Source organism: Lasioglossum baleicum, chromosome 14, assembly GCF_051020765.1.
Source record: "Lasioglossum baleicum chromosome 14, iyLasBale1, whole genome shotgun sequence".
Taxonomy (NCBI): domain Eukaryota; kingdom Metazoa; phylum Arthropoda; class Insecta; order Hymenoptera; family Halictidae; genus Lasioglossum; species Lasioglossum baleicum.
In genome coordinates, this window is record NC_134942.1 from 7,453,550 (window position 1) to 7,467,694 (window position 14,145).

The 14,145-nt window shown below is 44.4% G+C and overlaps 3 protein-coding genes across 5 annotated transcripts; 1 reads left to right on the top strand and 2 right to left on the bottom strand.

Annotated features, from left to right (window-relative positions):
• Positions 1–140: 140 nt before the first annotated feature.
• LOC143215599 (uncharacterized) lies at positions 141–7,765 on the top strand. Its single transcript, XM_076437870.1, has 17 exons — positions 141–580; positions 1,006–1,134; positions 1,190–1,349; positions 1,407–1,783; positions 2,129–2,548; positions 2,608–2,752; positions 3,012–3,310; positions 3,655–3,700; positions 3,927–4,015; positions 4,406–4,732; positions 5,054–5,179; positions 5,533–5,692; positions 5,756–6,144; positions 6,232–6,403; positions 6,666–6,856; positions 6,981–7,125; positions 7,255–7,765. The coding sequence occupies exons 1-17, from the start codon at positions 248–250 to the stop codon at positions 7,596–7,598; spliced, it is 3,852 nt and encodes a 1,283-aa protein (XP_076293985.1). The 5' UTR covers positions 141–247; the 3' UTR covers positions 7,599–7,765.
• Positions 7,766–7,956: 191 nt separating this feature from the next.
• LOC143215514 (retinol dehydrogenase 11) lies at positions 7,957–10,825 on the bottom strand. Of its 2 annotated transcripts, none has more exons than XM_076437672.1 (5): positions 10,684–10,825; positions 9,394–9,664; positions 8,790–9,029; positions 8,317–8,699; positions 7,957–8,237 (listed from the first exon to the last, which is right to left on the bottom strand). In XM_076437672.1, exons 2-5 carry the CDS (start codon positions 9,662–9,664, stop codon positions 8,133–8,135), a joined length of 999 nt encoding a protein of 332 aa, XP_076293787.1. In that variant the 5' UTR covers positions 10,684–10,825; the 3' UTR covers positions 7,957–8,132. The 2 variants fall into 2 exon arrangements, with proteins under 2 accessions (XP_076293787.1, XP_076293788.1); XM_076437673.1 differs by lacking the exon at positions 10,684–10,825 and adding an exon at positions 10,095–10,237.
• Positions 10,826–10,983: 158 nt separating this feature from the next.
• Positions 10,984–13,660, bottom strand: LOC143215515 (sperm flagellar protein 1). Of its 2 annotated transcripts, XM_076437676.1 has the most exons (4): positions 13,155–13,660; positions 12,187–12,468; positions 11,932–12,126; positions 10,984–11,854 (listed from the first exon to the last, which is right to left on the bottom strand). In XM_076437676.1, exons 1-4 carry the CDS (start codon positions 13,273–13,275, stop codon positions 11,538–11,540), a joined length of 915 nt encoding a protein of 304 aa, XP_076293791.1. In that variant the 5' UTR covers positions 13,276–13,660; the 3' UTR covers positions 10,984–11,537. The 2 variants fall into 2 exon arrangements, with proteins under 2 accessions (XP_076293791.1, XP_076293789.1); XM_076437674.1 differs by having other exon boundaries at positions 11,932–12,468.
• Positions 13,661–14,145: the final 485 nt, after the last annotated feature.

The window sequence follows — 14,145 nt, forward strand, 5'->3', positions numbered from 1 at the left end:
GATAAAAATGTTTGGTTTTTCCTGGTAAGCTGGACGCGTCAACAACAAGTTACGATAATATTCGATCGAAAAGGACAAGGTCTCGAGTATGCGAACGAGGAAAAAACAGATCGTCAACGACTCGATACGTATCGCACCGTTCGACGTGCGAGCATCGTATCGCTTTTGCCGGTGATAAATAAGCTTGTTTTGCGTTGACGGGGAAAAAGTATCTACATAACTCGATAAGAATTGACGAGACAACTGGATGATCGCAATAACGTCTCGGAATAAATTAGTTAACATTCGGCCGGTATTGTTAAAGCGTCGAGTGACTCGAGTAGTGGGCGAGCGAGGTCGAGAGACTTCGGAGATAAAAATGGAACGACAGGTGTCTGCAGCCAGAGGAGTCAAGATGCTGCTGCTCGTATTTTGTTTATTCGGGATCGGTAGTGTTCTTTGCGATTCCTCGCAGCCGGAAACGCGAGCACCGACCGGAAGGATCCGAGGATCTATTCTGGAGTCAAGGCTTGGCCGCAAGATTTATTCCTTCCGCGGAGTGAGATACGCCGAGCCACCCACGGGACCGCGACGTTTTCAGGTATAAATTATTAATCCATTTATTCCATTTATTCCTTAACTAATTAATGGAATTATAAAAGTTCAAATAGAGGGTGCTGCTTTGGTCTTTTTCATTTTCATTGCGTTCAAGAATCCCAATAAAATTTGGTTTAATGAACGAACTTAATTCCAATTAATTAAACGATACCGGATGACCTGATTTGTTTGGAGAAACTGTGGATGAATTGGTTTATTGCGTGATATGTGAAAAGACTTGAAGAGATTTTGTTACGAAGACGAGCTGAAATTCTGAAACGCGGTTTTATCGTCTCGCCGGCATTCGGCCAAAAATTATTATGCGCGACCTTCGTCCATGGGAACGAAGAAGTTTCCTTGCATTTCCTTTTACGCGGATATTTATGAGACACCGGTGAGAATGGGTTCTGCAATTTTCTCGTCACGCAGGTTGCTACTCCGGCTGCCGACTGGAACGATGTTTTCGACGCGACTGAAGAAGGTCCTGGATGTCCGAACATCGGTAATCTGGAGCCTATGTCCGAGGACTGTCTGCGATTAAATGTGTACACTACCAAGGTGACGATCTGGATAGCCTTGTGCGTAGGAGTCTTTTTAATCTGATGAATTTTAGCTACCTTCGGGACGTGAGAATGTTACGCGACCTGTACTGGTGTTCTTCCATCCAGGAGGATTTTATTCGTTCTCTGGCCAGAGCTTCTTCTTCGGACCACAGTACTTGTTGGACAAGGACATTGTGCTGGTCACTGTTAATTATCGTCTGGCGACGCTAGGTAATTCATAGGTACATTGGTAAATGTATAAAATGAAAACAAAATGAATATTTCCAGGATTCATAAGCACAGGCGACGCAGCAGCCCCCGGTAACTTAGGCTTGAAGGACCAAGTCGAAGCTTTGAGATGGGTCCAAAGAAATATAGCTGCCTTTGGCGGAGACCCTAACTGCGTAACTATCAGTGGCTACAGTGTCGGAGGACTCAGCGTGATGCTTCACCTGGTGTCCCCCATGTCCAAGGACCTCTTCCATAGAGCGATCGTGATGAGTGGATCATTACTGACCACCGAACCCTATCCGACCGAACAGAAGAGGCTCGCTGTTAAACAGGCGACGCTTTTGGACTGTCCTACTAACGATAACCAGGCGATGATTGCTTGTCTAAGAACGAAGCCTTTGGCGAACTTCACCGACACTATTGATGAGTTCTTTGTTCGTTCGTGTGTCATAAAGTAGACTGCGGATCTTTATGCATTTACGGCTTCTGAAAATTCTCAGAGAATGCTAGAGTATAAAATTTGACAGAATTTAATACGATTTTTATGTAACGCAGAAATTAAGATTTCATTTGATTCCACCTTCTTGAAATTCGCCTATAAAAATCGTAAATTGCGTGAACATCCGCAATCTGATCATAAGAAATAGAGATGGGGTCATGATCCTGCAGTCTCGTTCTACTGTATCTAACTTTGAACCCTAGAAGCAGACTGCAAGTTTCATTGAGCCCATCTCTGATTAAAAACCGTTTCCGATTGAAACAAACGCCATTTCTTCTAGGAATGGCACGGAGACCCGATAGTAGTCTGGTACCCGGTCGTAGAGCCCTCCGTTCCCGGCGTAGAACGATTCTTACCGGATCAACCCGTCAATCTGATCAGACGAGGGCGTTTCCACCAAGTGCCAACCATATTCGGTGTGACCAAGGACGAGTTTGGTGGAGTAGCCGTCGGTAAGCACAAATGTGTTCCAACATCGAATACAACATTTAACTTCCGATGTTTCACAGCGTTCGAGAATTATACTAAAGCAGGAAACGACTACTACCGCGACATGAACGACAACTTCGATCGCATTGCACCGATTAGCTTCATGTACGAACGAGGAACGAATCGGTCGAAGTATGACAGCGACCAGTTGCGCCAGTTTTACTTCCACGGGAAGCCGATTGATTCGAACAACAGGAAGGGTGTCGCTGAGGTAATTCGATCCATTTATTGTTGTTTGGGAGCTTGTGAAATATCGTGATTTATTTGCAGATTTACGCGGACAGCGTTATCATTTTCCCGATGCATCGAGGGGCAAAACTGATCGCTGAGAACTCGAAGAAACCGGTGTATTTCTACGAGTTCACTTATCAGGGGCGCTATAGCTTCGTTAGGTGGAACGCCTCTACCACGTACGGTACGTCTGTTAACACTTTACACTCGGACCTATTTTCACTCGACAATTAAACATTCCTTTCTAGCTAGAATATTTCCATTGCCTATGATTTTTAAAATTGGTACAATACCTTGTACGATACGTGAATGCTTAGTAATTGATTATGTGAACAATATTTTTAATAAATCACCATTCGAGTGCTTAAAAATAAGAATTGTTTGAAAAGATTAGAGTACAATCACAGGAGCTTGTATAAATTGAAACCAAATTTTTATTCCAGGGGTGGTGCACCACGACGACCTGCAGTATCTGTTCTTCATGAAGGCGATCTTCCCATTCTTCGACAGCAATGCCCCCGAAATCCCCATGGTGGATCTCTACACTTCGATGTGGACGACATTCGTGGAAACAGGAGAACCAGTTCCCAAGAGTGGTCCACACAGCAGCATTAGATGGGACAGATTCACATCGCAGCAAGACAACTATCTAGAAATTAATCTGAACCCGACGATGAGAACTGGCCTGCACCCGGCGAGAATGCGCGAATGGGACAAGCTGTTCCCTCTGCCCCCGTTGTCATAACCCGGGAATATCTATCCCCGAATAATTAATCATATATATAATACATTGTACACATGAGCTCATTTCCACTTCTTGGAAATTCCGAAAACCTATCGCAAACACGATGTATCAATATTCGACTTGCAAATAAAACGTTTATACTCCTTATCTGTTGTTTGGTTTACCCCTGGCAAGGAAGTTTAGGAAATGATATCTTTCTTTTCCTTGTCAACGAATTGGTTGATCAAGTTGTAATCGCAGTGTAATGACTTGGAGAAACATGACTTGGGAATTGATTAGAGTGAGGGTATTCTTATGCCGGAGAACTAGAGCACGATTAAAAATATCTTTCTCGTTTATAGTGGAACTATAGGACAGGTTCAGGGTTTGAGACGATGAGTCACATAAGTGATTCTGAAGTAGAATTATGATTGTCTTCCACGAAGCGGTTCATTGGAAAAAGTCTACGCAATAACGAACGTAATGAACCTGTTAATGCTAGATATACGTACCCTAATTGAACTGCTGTTTGCATGCAGAATAAAATAAAAATTAATTTCACCCCTCAATTACTTTGATAGAGAACACACCAATATTCGTAGATTTTTCGAATACCGATTTATGATTTACCCAGAAAATTTCCATATCGATTACCGTGGCCCTCGAGTGTCGAATTTCAACAACACCGTAATCACGCAACAACCACCACGTTGCGGCCGTCGCGTAATTACGAAAAAAAATCGCCGAATGATTTATAGCAGACTAACAATAAGTGGCGAAGTCGCGGCGCTTATCGCAAGTTGCAATTAAACGCACGAGTGCATTGGATAAACATTTTAAAAAAGCTCTGATATAAACCGGAGCTACTTTCGCGTGTTTCCCTCAGGCTCCCGTATTTTCGTGCCACGACAGTTGTTATGTCTAATAAGCAAAACGTACGATAAAGTCGTCGTAGATCATAGTACGAGACAATTGGTGAGATCCTCGGCCAGCGGACGGTAGATTCGCGAAAAAAGCTCCGGCGTACGTGTTTCCTTGTACGGGGTGATCTTACGTGAGCGTTTACGAAGCACCATTGTTCCCCCGCAAGTGTAATTGGGTTTCCCCACTCGCTTTCCTCATTGCCAGAAGTATAAATCGCTCGGATCTGTCCTGCAACTGTTCAGTGCTCGCACGAGCACCAGCCGAGTCTGTTTCAAACTGGTTCGAGCAGACAGAGCTTTAAAAGTCATAAAAATGAGGAGCGCTTTGTTAATAATTGCCTGCGTCGCCGGCATCGTTGCCGAACAATCATCTTCCGAAGAGCAACAACAGTTGCTGGTTAATGCACCGATTGGACCAGTCCGTGGGTCCATCATAAACTCGAGACTGGGGCGAAAGATTTATTCTTTCCGCGGTATTCGATACGCCGAGCCTCCCACTGGACAACAACGTTTCCAAGTAAGCACCAAGACAATTTATTTCTTCATGGTGATCGCGAGATTTTTGATGCAGTGCGACCTTGACCGGTGGCGGTCCAACGAAAGAGTCGTAGGTGGAGACTATGAAAAGAATGAGTCATGCGATTGTTATTCAAGAAACGTTCTAACGAGTCCTTCCGTTACTGGTATACATACGACAGCCACGGTCGAGAGATCATGCGACCACCTGTGAATCATGTCGCAGAAGTTAGCGCGCATTTAGGGGCAATTTGAATGAACGTTGCTATCACCAGTTCGTCTTATTGTTTTCATCTTAACAAATGATCCTGTTATTGCACAGCCGCCGATTCCTGCAGCTGATTGGCAGGAAACCTTCGACGCCAGCGAAGAGGGACCCAGCTGTCCTTATCCGCGGGCTGAGAAGCCGTCAGAAGATTGTCTTCGCCTGAATGTGTACACCACGAAAGTAAGTATAGTGGGGAGTGTCCGCGAGCGATTGGCTGCTCGGTAACTGCCCGGTCTCTGGAAGGGCGTACCTTCGTAGCCCCGTAACGAGTGGTTACCGAACCACATCATCAATAGACCGGATCGGAAACGCCCCACACGGGTAAACTTGTGGTGAAATCAAAGTTGTGATTTTGATATTCTTAAAAATATCAATATTTTCCATTTTTCAAACTTTGGGCTCAATGCACAACTTTGGGATTTTGATCTTGTCATTAGGGCGTCGAATCGCAACTTCTCCCGTGTGGACAGTTTTTTCGATCCGGTTTTCATCAAACCTTAGAACAATTGAAATTAGCAGGGATCTAATTACAGTTGCCTTGCGAGAGCGAAAATGTGTCGAGGCCAGTTATGGTGTTCATACATCCTGGTGGCTTCTACTCGTTCTCCGGGCAGAGTTCGTGGTGGGGACCGCAGTACATCATGGAGAAGGACATCGTCTTGGTCACCATCAACTACCGTCTAGGAGCCTTAGGTACTTTAAAGATGAAGTACAAGGATCGTGGTTAAACGTCGTACTAAAATAAACCTTTTTCAGGGTTCTTGAGCACTGGAGACAACCTAGCACCAGGGAACAATGGTCTGAAGGATCAGGTGATAGCTCTTCGATGGATCCAAAGGAATATCGCTAGTTTCGGTGGCAATCCGAACGCTGTCACTCTCGTTGGTGACAGTGCTGGGAGCTTGAGCATCACGTTGCACATGGTGTCACCGATGTCTCAGAACCTGTTCCACAGAGCCATTTCCATGAGCGGTTCAGCGATCGCACCGGGTGTTTACGATGGTATCGCCAGCAATGGACAGAAGCAGTTAGCGAAGAAGCAAGCTGAGTTGTTGGATTGTCCTACTGACACCACCGGTTCCATGTTGCTGTGTTTGAACACCAAGCCATTCGAGAACTTCACCAACACCTTGGGAGCAGTATTCGTGAGTTCGAAAAGAAATTACAATTAATTACAATGTTCATACATCCTTCTTAGTTAGAACTAATCATATTTCATCTATTTTGCAAAGGAGTGGAAAGGCAATCCGATTCTGCTCTGGCAGCCAGCTGTGGAACCGGAAGTTCGTGGTGTGGAGAGATTCCTGACTGCTCAACCATACGATCTGATCAAGCAGGGGAAATTCAAGCAGGTTCCATACATACTCGGCGTCACGGAAGACGAATTCGGAGGAGTTAGAACCGGTAAATTTTCCATCATTGTTAACCCCTTGCACTAGAATGGAATATCATTATTTGAGACAGTTTTTAAATCATTAAATTCTTCTGTATTCTAGAAATTGCTAAAAATGCAAATATCGTATGAGAAAACATGTTCAATTTCTTCTCCTATTCTTTAAGAATAAAAATCTTCTACGGTGAAACATATGTCTTGATTAAAATATCAACGTTTTCAAAATACAGAGCATTCCAACCCAACTTTGAAAACTCTGATTGCTCGTTTCAGCGTACGAACGCGACTATTTGAACAATGGTACGTCGTACCAAGAGGTCAACGACGATTGGTCCCGTCTCGCTCCCATAATATTCTATTACGAACGCGACACGCCTAGATCGCATTACATCAGCAGGGAATTGAGGAAATTCTACTTCATGGATAAGCCGATCAACTCGGCTACCAACATGGAAATTGGTCAAGTAAGTATTTACATCTTTTAAGTATATTCTCAACTTTCTTCAACTTTCTGGCCGCTATCTCACAGGCGTTCACACGCGTCGGAGAGTTTTAGGACATTATTGAACAGCTTTTACCATTTTCCAGATATACGGCGATGGGATAATCACTTTCCCCATGTTCCGACTGGCTAAGCTGATGGCAACGTACTCGAAACAGCCGGTGTACTTCTACAAATTCTCGCACAAGTCGCGCTACAGTTTCTCGCAGTGGAACGACACCACGCCATTCGGTAAAACTGCGTTGTATACACTATCGCTTATCAATATTTGCTCACCCCTATTTGTTGAGCAAATACATGAAGGAATGTTCAGTTCGAATCGATCGAAATGTACTTCACGTCCGTTTTCACCTATTCCAGATGGAGTGGCGCATCAGGATGATCTCCAATACCTGTTCTGGTTGAAGCAGCTCTTCCCATACTTCGACAACGACGCACCCGAAATCCCCATGGTGGAGGTCTCCACTTCTATCTGGGCTAACTTCGTCGAAACTGGCGAACCGATACCAAAGAACGACGAGAAGTTCCGAGACGTAACATGGACCACGTTCGTACCATCGCGAACTAATTACCTGGACCTCGATGTACACCCTTCCATGAAGACAGACTTCTTCCCAGAAAGAATGCGTCTATGGGAGAGACTATTCCCTCTGCCTTCCGGGCCTCAGAACGCTAAACACGGGTCACATAACGTGAAACACTGAACACTTTCAGAAGTAGCTAACGATTTCGTCCAGTTACTAGTCTTCTGTCCAGAATGCAGTAAAAATATAGTGGAAAAATAGAGATCGCTGCCTCAATTTTCTTCATCCCTTATTCCCCGGAGAGCGATCTATTCTCACAATAAATCGATGATGTTTAACCCTTTGGACTCGAAGCAATTTTAATTCCAAAATCAAGACATTCCTTAAGCCTAGGTCATTTTACGAATTTAATATTATTGAAACTGTTTTGTGCAAAGGGCTAAAACTATTCACTGCTTCATTCACCAATTTTTCGAGATACTTCTCGTCAACATTTGAGTCTTTTCGAAAGGTTCAGCAGAACAGTCTAACTACCACATCCTAATACAAAACGCATTTATTATTGTCATCTCCATTGTGTAAAGCTTAATATACCTAACATATAGGTACAGAAGTGTACCTAACTTCTCATAAAAATGCATATCTAACGAGTACTATAAACGAACTGGAAACGTTCTCGAATACTTTGGACAATGCAGAAGAGTCCTCGAGTCCTCAAATCTTCGGATCTGACGGCTGCAGTTTCACCAGGTTCTCGCTGAGCTCCCAGAACTTCTTGCCTTTGGCTTGGTCCTGTATTCCACTGGACAGAGTTGTCTCCTAAATCGATACAAGTTCATCAGTTATCAATCCGATATCAATAAACATCATCAAACGGTATAGAGTGTTTTCTACATACCTGACAGTCGGCGAAGTATTTCCCAGAAACACCTTCCACATCATTCGAAACCGCTAAGTGTATAGTGGTCTGCGATCCCTGCTCCTCGTTCTTGCAGAAAGTATTCAGCAAGAAGTTCACCACCCAGGACATTGGCGGTGGAACGTTCTTCCAGATGCCTGTGCTCATTAGTCCAGGATGCAGACAATTCGCACTGACACCAGAACCTTGGAGACGTCGTGCTAACTCTAACGTGAACACTATGTTCGCGTATTTGGAGACGTAGTAGAGATATCCGGGCAAGGTGGCCGTTGGATTCACGTTGTCCAGATTCAGTCGTGCTAGAAAGTACAGCGAAGAGGCGACGACCACTATGCGGCTGGGTTTCGATCTCTTCAGCAAATCTGTCAGAAAAATTGTATTTCATTTATTTTTCTCATAAATGCCTAAAGATCCATGGTCTGGTTATTCAAGTCGAAAAGCAATTATCTCACCTATCAGTAGATGCGTCAGCAGGAACGGGCCGTAATGGTTGGTTGCCATGGTCATTTCCAGGCCGTCCTCGGTCACTTTCTTTCTGAAGACCTCCGCAGTCCCCGCATTGTGTACCAACACATCCAACCTGCTCTCCTCGCGGTTTATTTGCTGCGCGAACTCCCTGACCGAGGCCAACGAAGACAAATCCAGCTTCCGGACAACGATATTGTCATTCTTCGTTTCTTTCGCGAATTGCTCTGCAAAAATACATATCCGTTCTTGTCATAAATTCAGCGAGCGTCATCGTTGAACTATATCGGAGAGGTTCTATGAATAATTTCCTCGTCCGCGCACCGTTATAATAGCCTCGCATCGCATTACCATGTCATTAACACGAGGTATTTAACATCGAGCTAATTATCAATGGAGATCGGAACATTTAGATGAACTCGGAATGACTCAATTCTAAAGTGATTGCTGCTACCTGGAACTGTTTTAGATCGTTTAGCATGCGAAACTAATTGACATCGGCAACAGGTTATTTTACGTATTGATGTTGAAAACAATGCAAAAGTGTTTTCATGTTTGCGTGTTTAAACATGGTTCTCATTTTCGACAAACCTTTTAGTTTGTTCGCCGCGTCGACATTCCGGCAGGCCATGATCAGCCTGGCGCCTCGTTTGGCGATGTCCTTGGCAGCCTCCTTGCCGATGCCGGAAGTGCACCCAGTCACAATCACCGTCTTCCCTTCCATCCTACTGTTGCTGGTGCAAACGCCCGAGGTGTACTGATTGTAAATGTACACGGCGAGCAGAAAGAGCAGCACACCCAGCAACGCCGCCGCGGCCAGGTAACAGAGCGTCGTGCACGGCACGATCTTCAGAAACATCATCTAAATGAATGGAGCACGAGAATGCGTGACATATAGTGCAGTAATGATTGTGAGATTCGTTCTTATCAACTAGAAAAAACACGAGTGCGTGGAAGAAGCGACGTGGCAAAAAGCGACCCAACAACCGTCGACAAAAAAAACCGTAAAGATTGTCGCAATAAAATCGTACGAGTCTTCCCGTTTATCTGTAAATTGTCTACACCAGCAGCACTTTTAATTAAAATTCGCCGTTCGACAAGTCTGGACTTTCTAAACTTTTCGAGAGTGTTTCGAAACCGCTCTTCACGGAGCCGCTAGCATCGAAGTCTCCCGCTCGAGAGAACGCCAGGCAAAAGGTCGATGCCCGTGAACATGGGTCGTTAGACATATCGGACACCGACGTGTTCTACTTGACGGAATGCCTCGAGACAGTCCCGTCCGTATACAATACCTTCGACAGCCTCCAGTCTAGGTTCACACCAACTTAATTACCCGGCAAATTGCATTTATTACGCATACGAAGATCCTCGGTGATGCCGTTCATTATTCGAAACCAGTGTCAACGACAAGGTAAACCGGTTTCCCCGACGAATTTCCCCATGAACTATATATTCCGTAAGCAACTCCATTCGTCGAAGCGAAAAAAACTAATTACCCCAAGTAAACATTGACGCCGCAAGAAAACGTGCTACATAATGGCTTCTCGAAAATGTTTATTCTGCTGCGTCAGGTGTCGACTCGTTTTTCTATCCTTATTTAGTTGTCGCAAATAATCGTTGCAATTTCGACGAACGACGGTGAAGCGTCTACGGCGTATACAATTTTATTGGAACGCGTCGCGAGTAGCAATTAAAATGTTTCGCAGCGTGGTACGCGCCCCACGATAATTGGAATGACAATGTTAACGTCGTCGTGACCGCGCAAGAGAGCGAACCAGTCGAATTTCAAAAGGACAGAGCGCAAAAAGTGTCAAGCAGCGAGAACGAGAGACCGGCAGAGAGAGAAATATAATTTGAGCTCGACGCTGAAATCATACTCACACCGGTTGCTACCAAATTCTCATTCAGGCTGGCTCGAGAGTCTCAGGTGCTTGCGTGCCTTTTCTGCCGACGCGTTCCCTCTATACTGACACATTACGATACGTGGCGGTGCCGGCAACCAGTTCGTCTCTTTCCTCTCTCTTCTTTTCTCTGTCCACTTGCCCCGTTCCGCCTCTTCCCTCTTCCTCCCTCTCTTTCCACTTGCTGAAGAACACCGACCGGAGAGTGGCATTTTACAAACTTTAAGGTCAAGTTCCCTGTGTACCTTCCTCCTGCAAAGAAACTCGTTGCGTTTCGCATTAGTGCGTGCGACCGGCAACTATGTATTAGGCTTAGGGTAAAGGTACCTGTTACCGTGCCCCACCCGGTTAGCGGACACAATACGAACTTTTTAGAAATTAATCAAAATAACATGAAGTACCTGGTATTACTTTCATTTTCAAATTCTCTGTGTCCTAAAATTTTCTGTGTCTTATTTTAATTTAAAATGTAGATTTACATTTTGTTAATAAATTTTGATTCGTTAAGTAATATTTGTTTCTTTATTAAATATATATTTGATTGGAGAACAAAATCGTTAGTCCAGCGGGATTGAGAATGGCGCGGGAAATTACACCTGCCCATTTTTCCCATAAATGCATAAAATCCGCCCAATACCTTCCCCGAACTAAACCTGAACGCATAAACACCGAAAACTGCTTGCTCATCCTGGTTAGCTAATCCTAGAGAAAGCTAGGCCATCAGAAGCTTTCCAATTTTCGTAAACCCACTTCAATTGGAAACCTTTGTTTCACCCCAGAGATCGAGAACGTGATCGAGTAAAAGGATTCGTGTTTATTTGGACCAGGTACACATCAATCCTCCACCTTAATTTTCTCGCGAATGATCGAAGGACGAGGACGAAGCTTAGCTGGCGTGGCGTTGGTTTGGTTTCTTGCCAGCTGCTCGGATTCCACGGCGTTCTGTAAGATCTGAGAGGCCAAGTTCGATATCCGCAGGTCCTTCACTCGCATCGCGTTCTCGAGGTACGCGACCTTGCAGTTCAACGTGGAAATGATGTCGCCCTTCTCGCGGAGCTCCTGTCGCAGTTGCACGCAGACTTGACGAGGGACGACGTCCCCCGAATTTGTATTCTGCGACGTGTCCTGTGTCCTGGTCGCAGGTGCAGCTTCTTTTCCATGAAGAACAGAAACCGGAGGTGTATTTCCGAGTTTCAAAAGAAACACATCCGGTAACGTTTCAACTTACGACGATTTCGGAGGCTGATGGTTGGGAAGTATTGCCAGAAGCAGAGCCAAAGAAGAACCCAATGAAATGTGAAGAGAAGCGTCGTTTTAACGCGTTTCAGCATAGATGTACCGGAAACGATCGTGTTCGGAGTTAACTGATTAGGAGAATAATGGATCGAACTCTCTTTCTGGATGCTAGCTTCATCGATCTTGCCTAGGGAAAGTATAATAGGATTAATTTCGATTTTTGCTAGACTAGAAAGTGCTTGGCTACTTTCAGAATCCTTTTCTTTGATATTGTACAAGCTATGCTGGTGCTCGGGGTCCTTTAACAGTTTGTTCCAAAGCTCCAGCAGCAGGTGTTCGACCGTCCCAGGGTGGAAGTTCGCCAGTTGGTTGATCGTGTCTTTCGATTGTTTCATGTCAATTTTGCTGAGCACTTTCCGATTCAGTATGTTCCAGTTCTCTTTCTTGGTAGTGAAGTTGTTAGCCGGCACGTAATTGTGAAGATCGACGTAGCGGGGGTAGTACACCTTCAGAAGTTCCGCCATCAGCACTACGGAAAACCTTGCGCGATTAATCGGGTCCCTTGAAGGGAGTAGACGTAGACTGACGTAGACTTGTTTCCAGGATTGCAGGGGTACGGAACGCGACTTCTCATTTCTCGATAATGCAAAGATGAGGTTTCTCAGTAGTCAAAAGCGTTAGATAAAAGATCGATCTATACTGCAGTCGCTTTCAAAAGTCTTGTTTTTACATAAATACGAGGCGTAATTTGCATTATTCAGCAGCGTGTAGCTGTCGCAGCTTTATGAAAATAGCTACATGCGCAGTCGTATGCTTCCGAATAATGCAAATTATTCTTTTGATATCGCGAAATGAGAAGGCGCATGCTGCCGAATAATGCAAATTACGCCTCATAAACGTAAAAATAGGACTGCTGAAGAACCCCGTCTTTGCATTCTTGAGAAATGAGAATGCGCATCCCATTGCTTTATTCATTAATTTTTGGCGATACTGCTTGTCGACATTTTAGTCTTCTTCGAAAGATTCAGTAGTACAGTCTAAGTACCATATCTTAATAGAAAACGTAAAGACGCAATGTTATTGTCGGCAGAGTAATTTGCATTATTCGGAGGCATAAAGCTGCGACTATCCCCTTAATTCCCACTAGACAGGTGAAAAAGGTTGATTTTCCATTTCACGTGTAAACAAATTGACAAAAGGGACATTAAATGGTACCGGCATCTGAAAAGTCTCTGGTCAAATTTTTGCTGGGCTTCGAGAAAGGAATCGTTGCGATCCACGTGTGTATCTGATCCAGCTGATCTTCCGGGATCTTTTCGTACTCGTTGGCTGTCATGTTTCCCTCGATCGGCGGCTCCTACGGTTGAATATAATTGTACCCTAATCGACGTTCGTATTCAACATATTTTTACCGCGATATCGTGCCGGATGTTGCACGAATTCACGGGACAATTTATTCGTGCGACAGAGATCGACAGAAATTATCCTCCAGTCTGTCGTACGAACGATATTCATTTTTCATTTCTGACTGGAAGAAAAAGAAATGGCCGCCATTTGAAAGAGTATTTGAGCGGGGAATTCGCGAACTACGCAAAATTCGCTGTGTCAGTTTCAGTCGGCACGGTAGAGTAGAGCGTTACAGGAAAATAATAACTATTTATATAGACTCGGATTTTATGCATTTATAATTTATAAGTTTATAACAAAAATGGGTAAGCAGATGGGTAAGGAATGGGTAAAAGACATCGGTGTATGAAAAGAAGAAAGAAATTTTGTATTTCGCTCCTCTATCTTGCAATCAATGCAAACATTTTTTATTTTGCATGAAGATCCGCATTCTAATAAATAATTGTCATTTTTTAGCGGTTCGGATACTCGTGTTATTGCGTTATTATTTTGTCAGCATTGAAAATGACCTGAAAACAGTCTCTGTGCGCATCAATGCGCGCATCACATTGAATGCGACCCATGCCATGCGCCTAATGCGTGAAACGGAATGGATTCAATGGACCTGAATGGACCGAATGGACCACAAGCAACCACAAGCCCCAATGGACCCATCAGGATCAGGACTCAGCTCATCAGGACCCATAGTCTGGACCTGGACCAGACTGTCTGGTCAAGTCAGGTCAGGTCAAGTCTGGTGCAGTCTGGTGGGTGCTGGACCATCGGTTTCGGAAGGGAAAAGGAGAGGGGACTTTGAAAT

Excerpts from the sequence above, each read along its gene's own strand:
- LOC143215514 (XM_076437672.1), bottom strand. The coding sequence starts at position 9,664 with ATGATGTTTCTGAAGATCGTGCCGTGCACGACGCTCTGTTACCTGGCC. Across the intron at positions 8,700-8,789 it reads GCTGACGCATCTACTGATAG|ATTTGCTGAAGAGATCGAAA; the intron begins GTGAGATAATTG and ends TTTTTCTGACAG. Across the intron at positions 8,238-8,316 it reads AATACTTCGCCGACTGTCAG|GAGACAACTCTGTCCAGTGG; the intron begins GTATGTAGAAAA and ends GTATCGATTTAG.
- LOC143215599 (XM_076437870.1), top strand. The coding sequence starts at position 248 with ATGATCGCAATAACGTCTCGGAATAAATTAGTTAACATTCGGCCGGTA. Across the intron at positions 1,350-1,406 it reads TTATCGTCTGGCGACGCTAG|GATTCATAAGCACAGGCGAC; the intron begins GTAATTCATAGG and ends GAATATTTCCAG. Across the intron at positions 6,145-6,231 it reads ACACCTTGGGAGCAGTATTC|GAGTGGAAAGGCAATCCGAT; the intron begins GTGAGTTCGAAA and ends TATTTTGCAAAG.
- LOC143215515 (XM_076437674.1), bottom strand. The coding sequence starts at position 13,275 with ATGACAGCCAACGAGTACGAAAAGATCCCGGAAGATCAGCTGGATCAG. Across the intron at positions 12,469-13,154 it reads CAGAGACTTTTCAGATGCCG|TGCTGATGGCGGAACTTCTG; the intron begins GTACCATTTAAT and ends GGTTTTCCGTAG. Across the intron at positions 11,855-11,931 it reads CATCAGCCTCCGAAATCGTC|AAGCTGCACCTGCGACCAGG; the intron begins GTAAGTTGAAAC and ends TTCATGGAAAAG.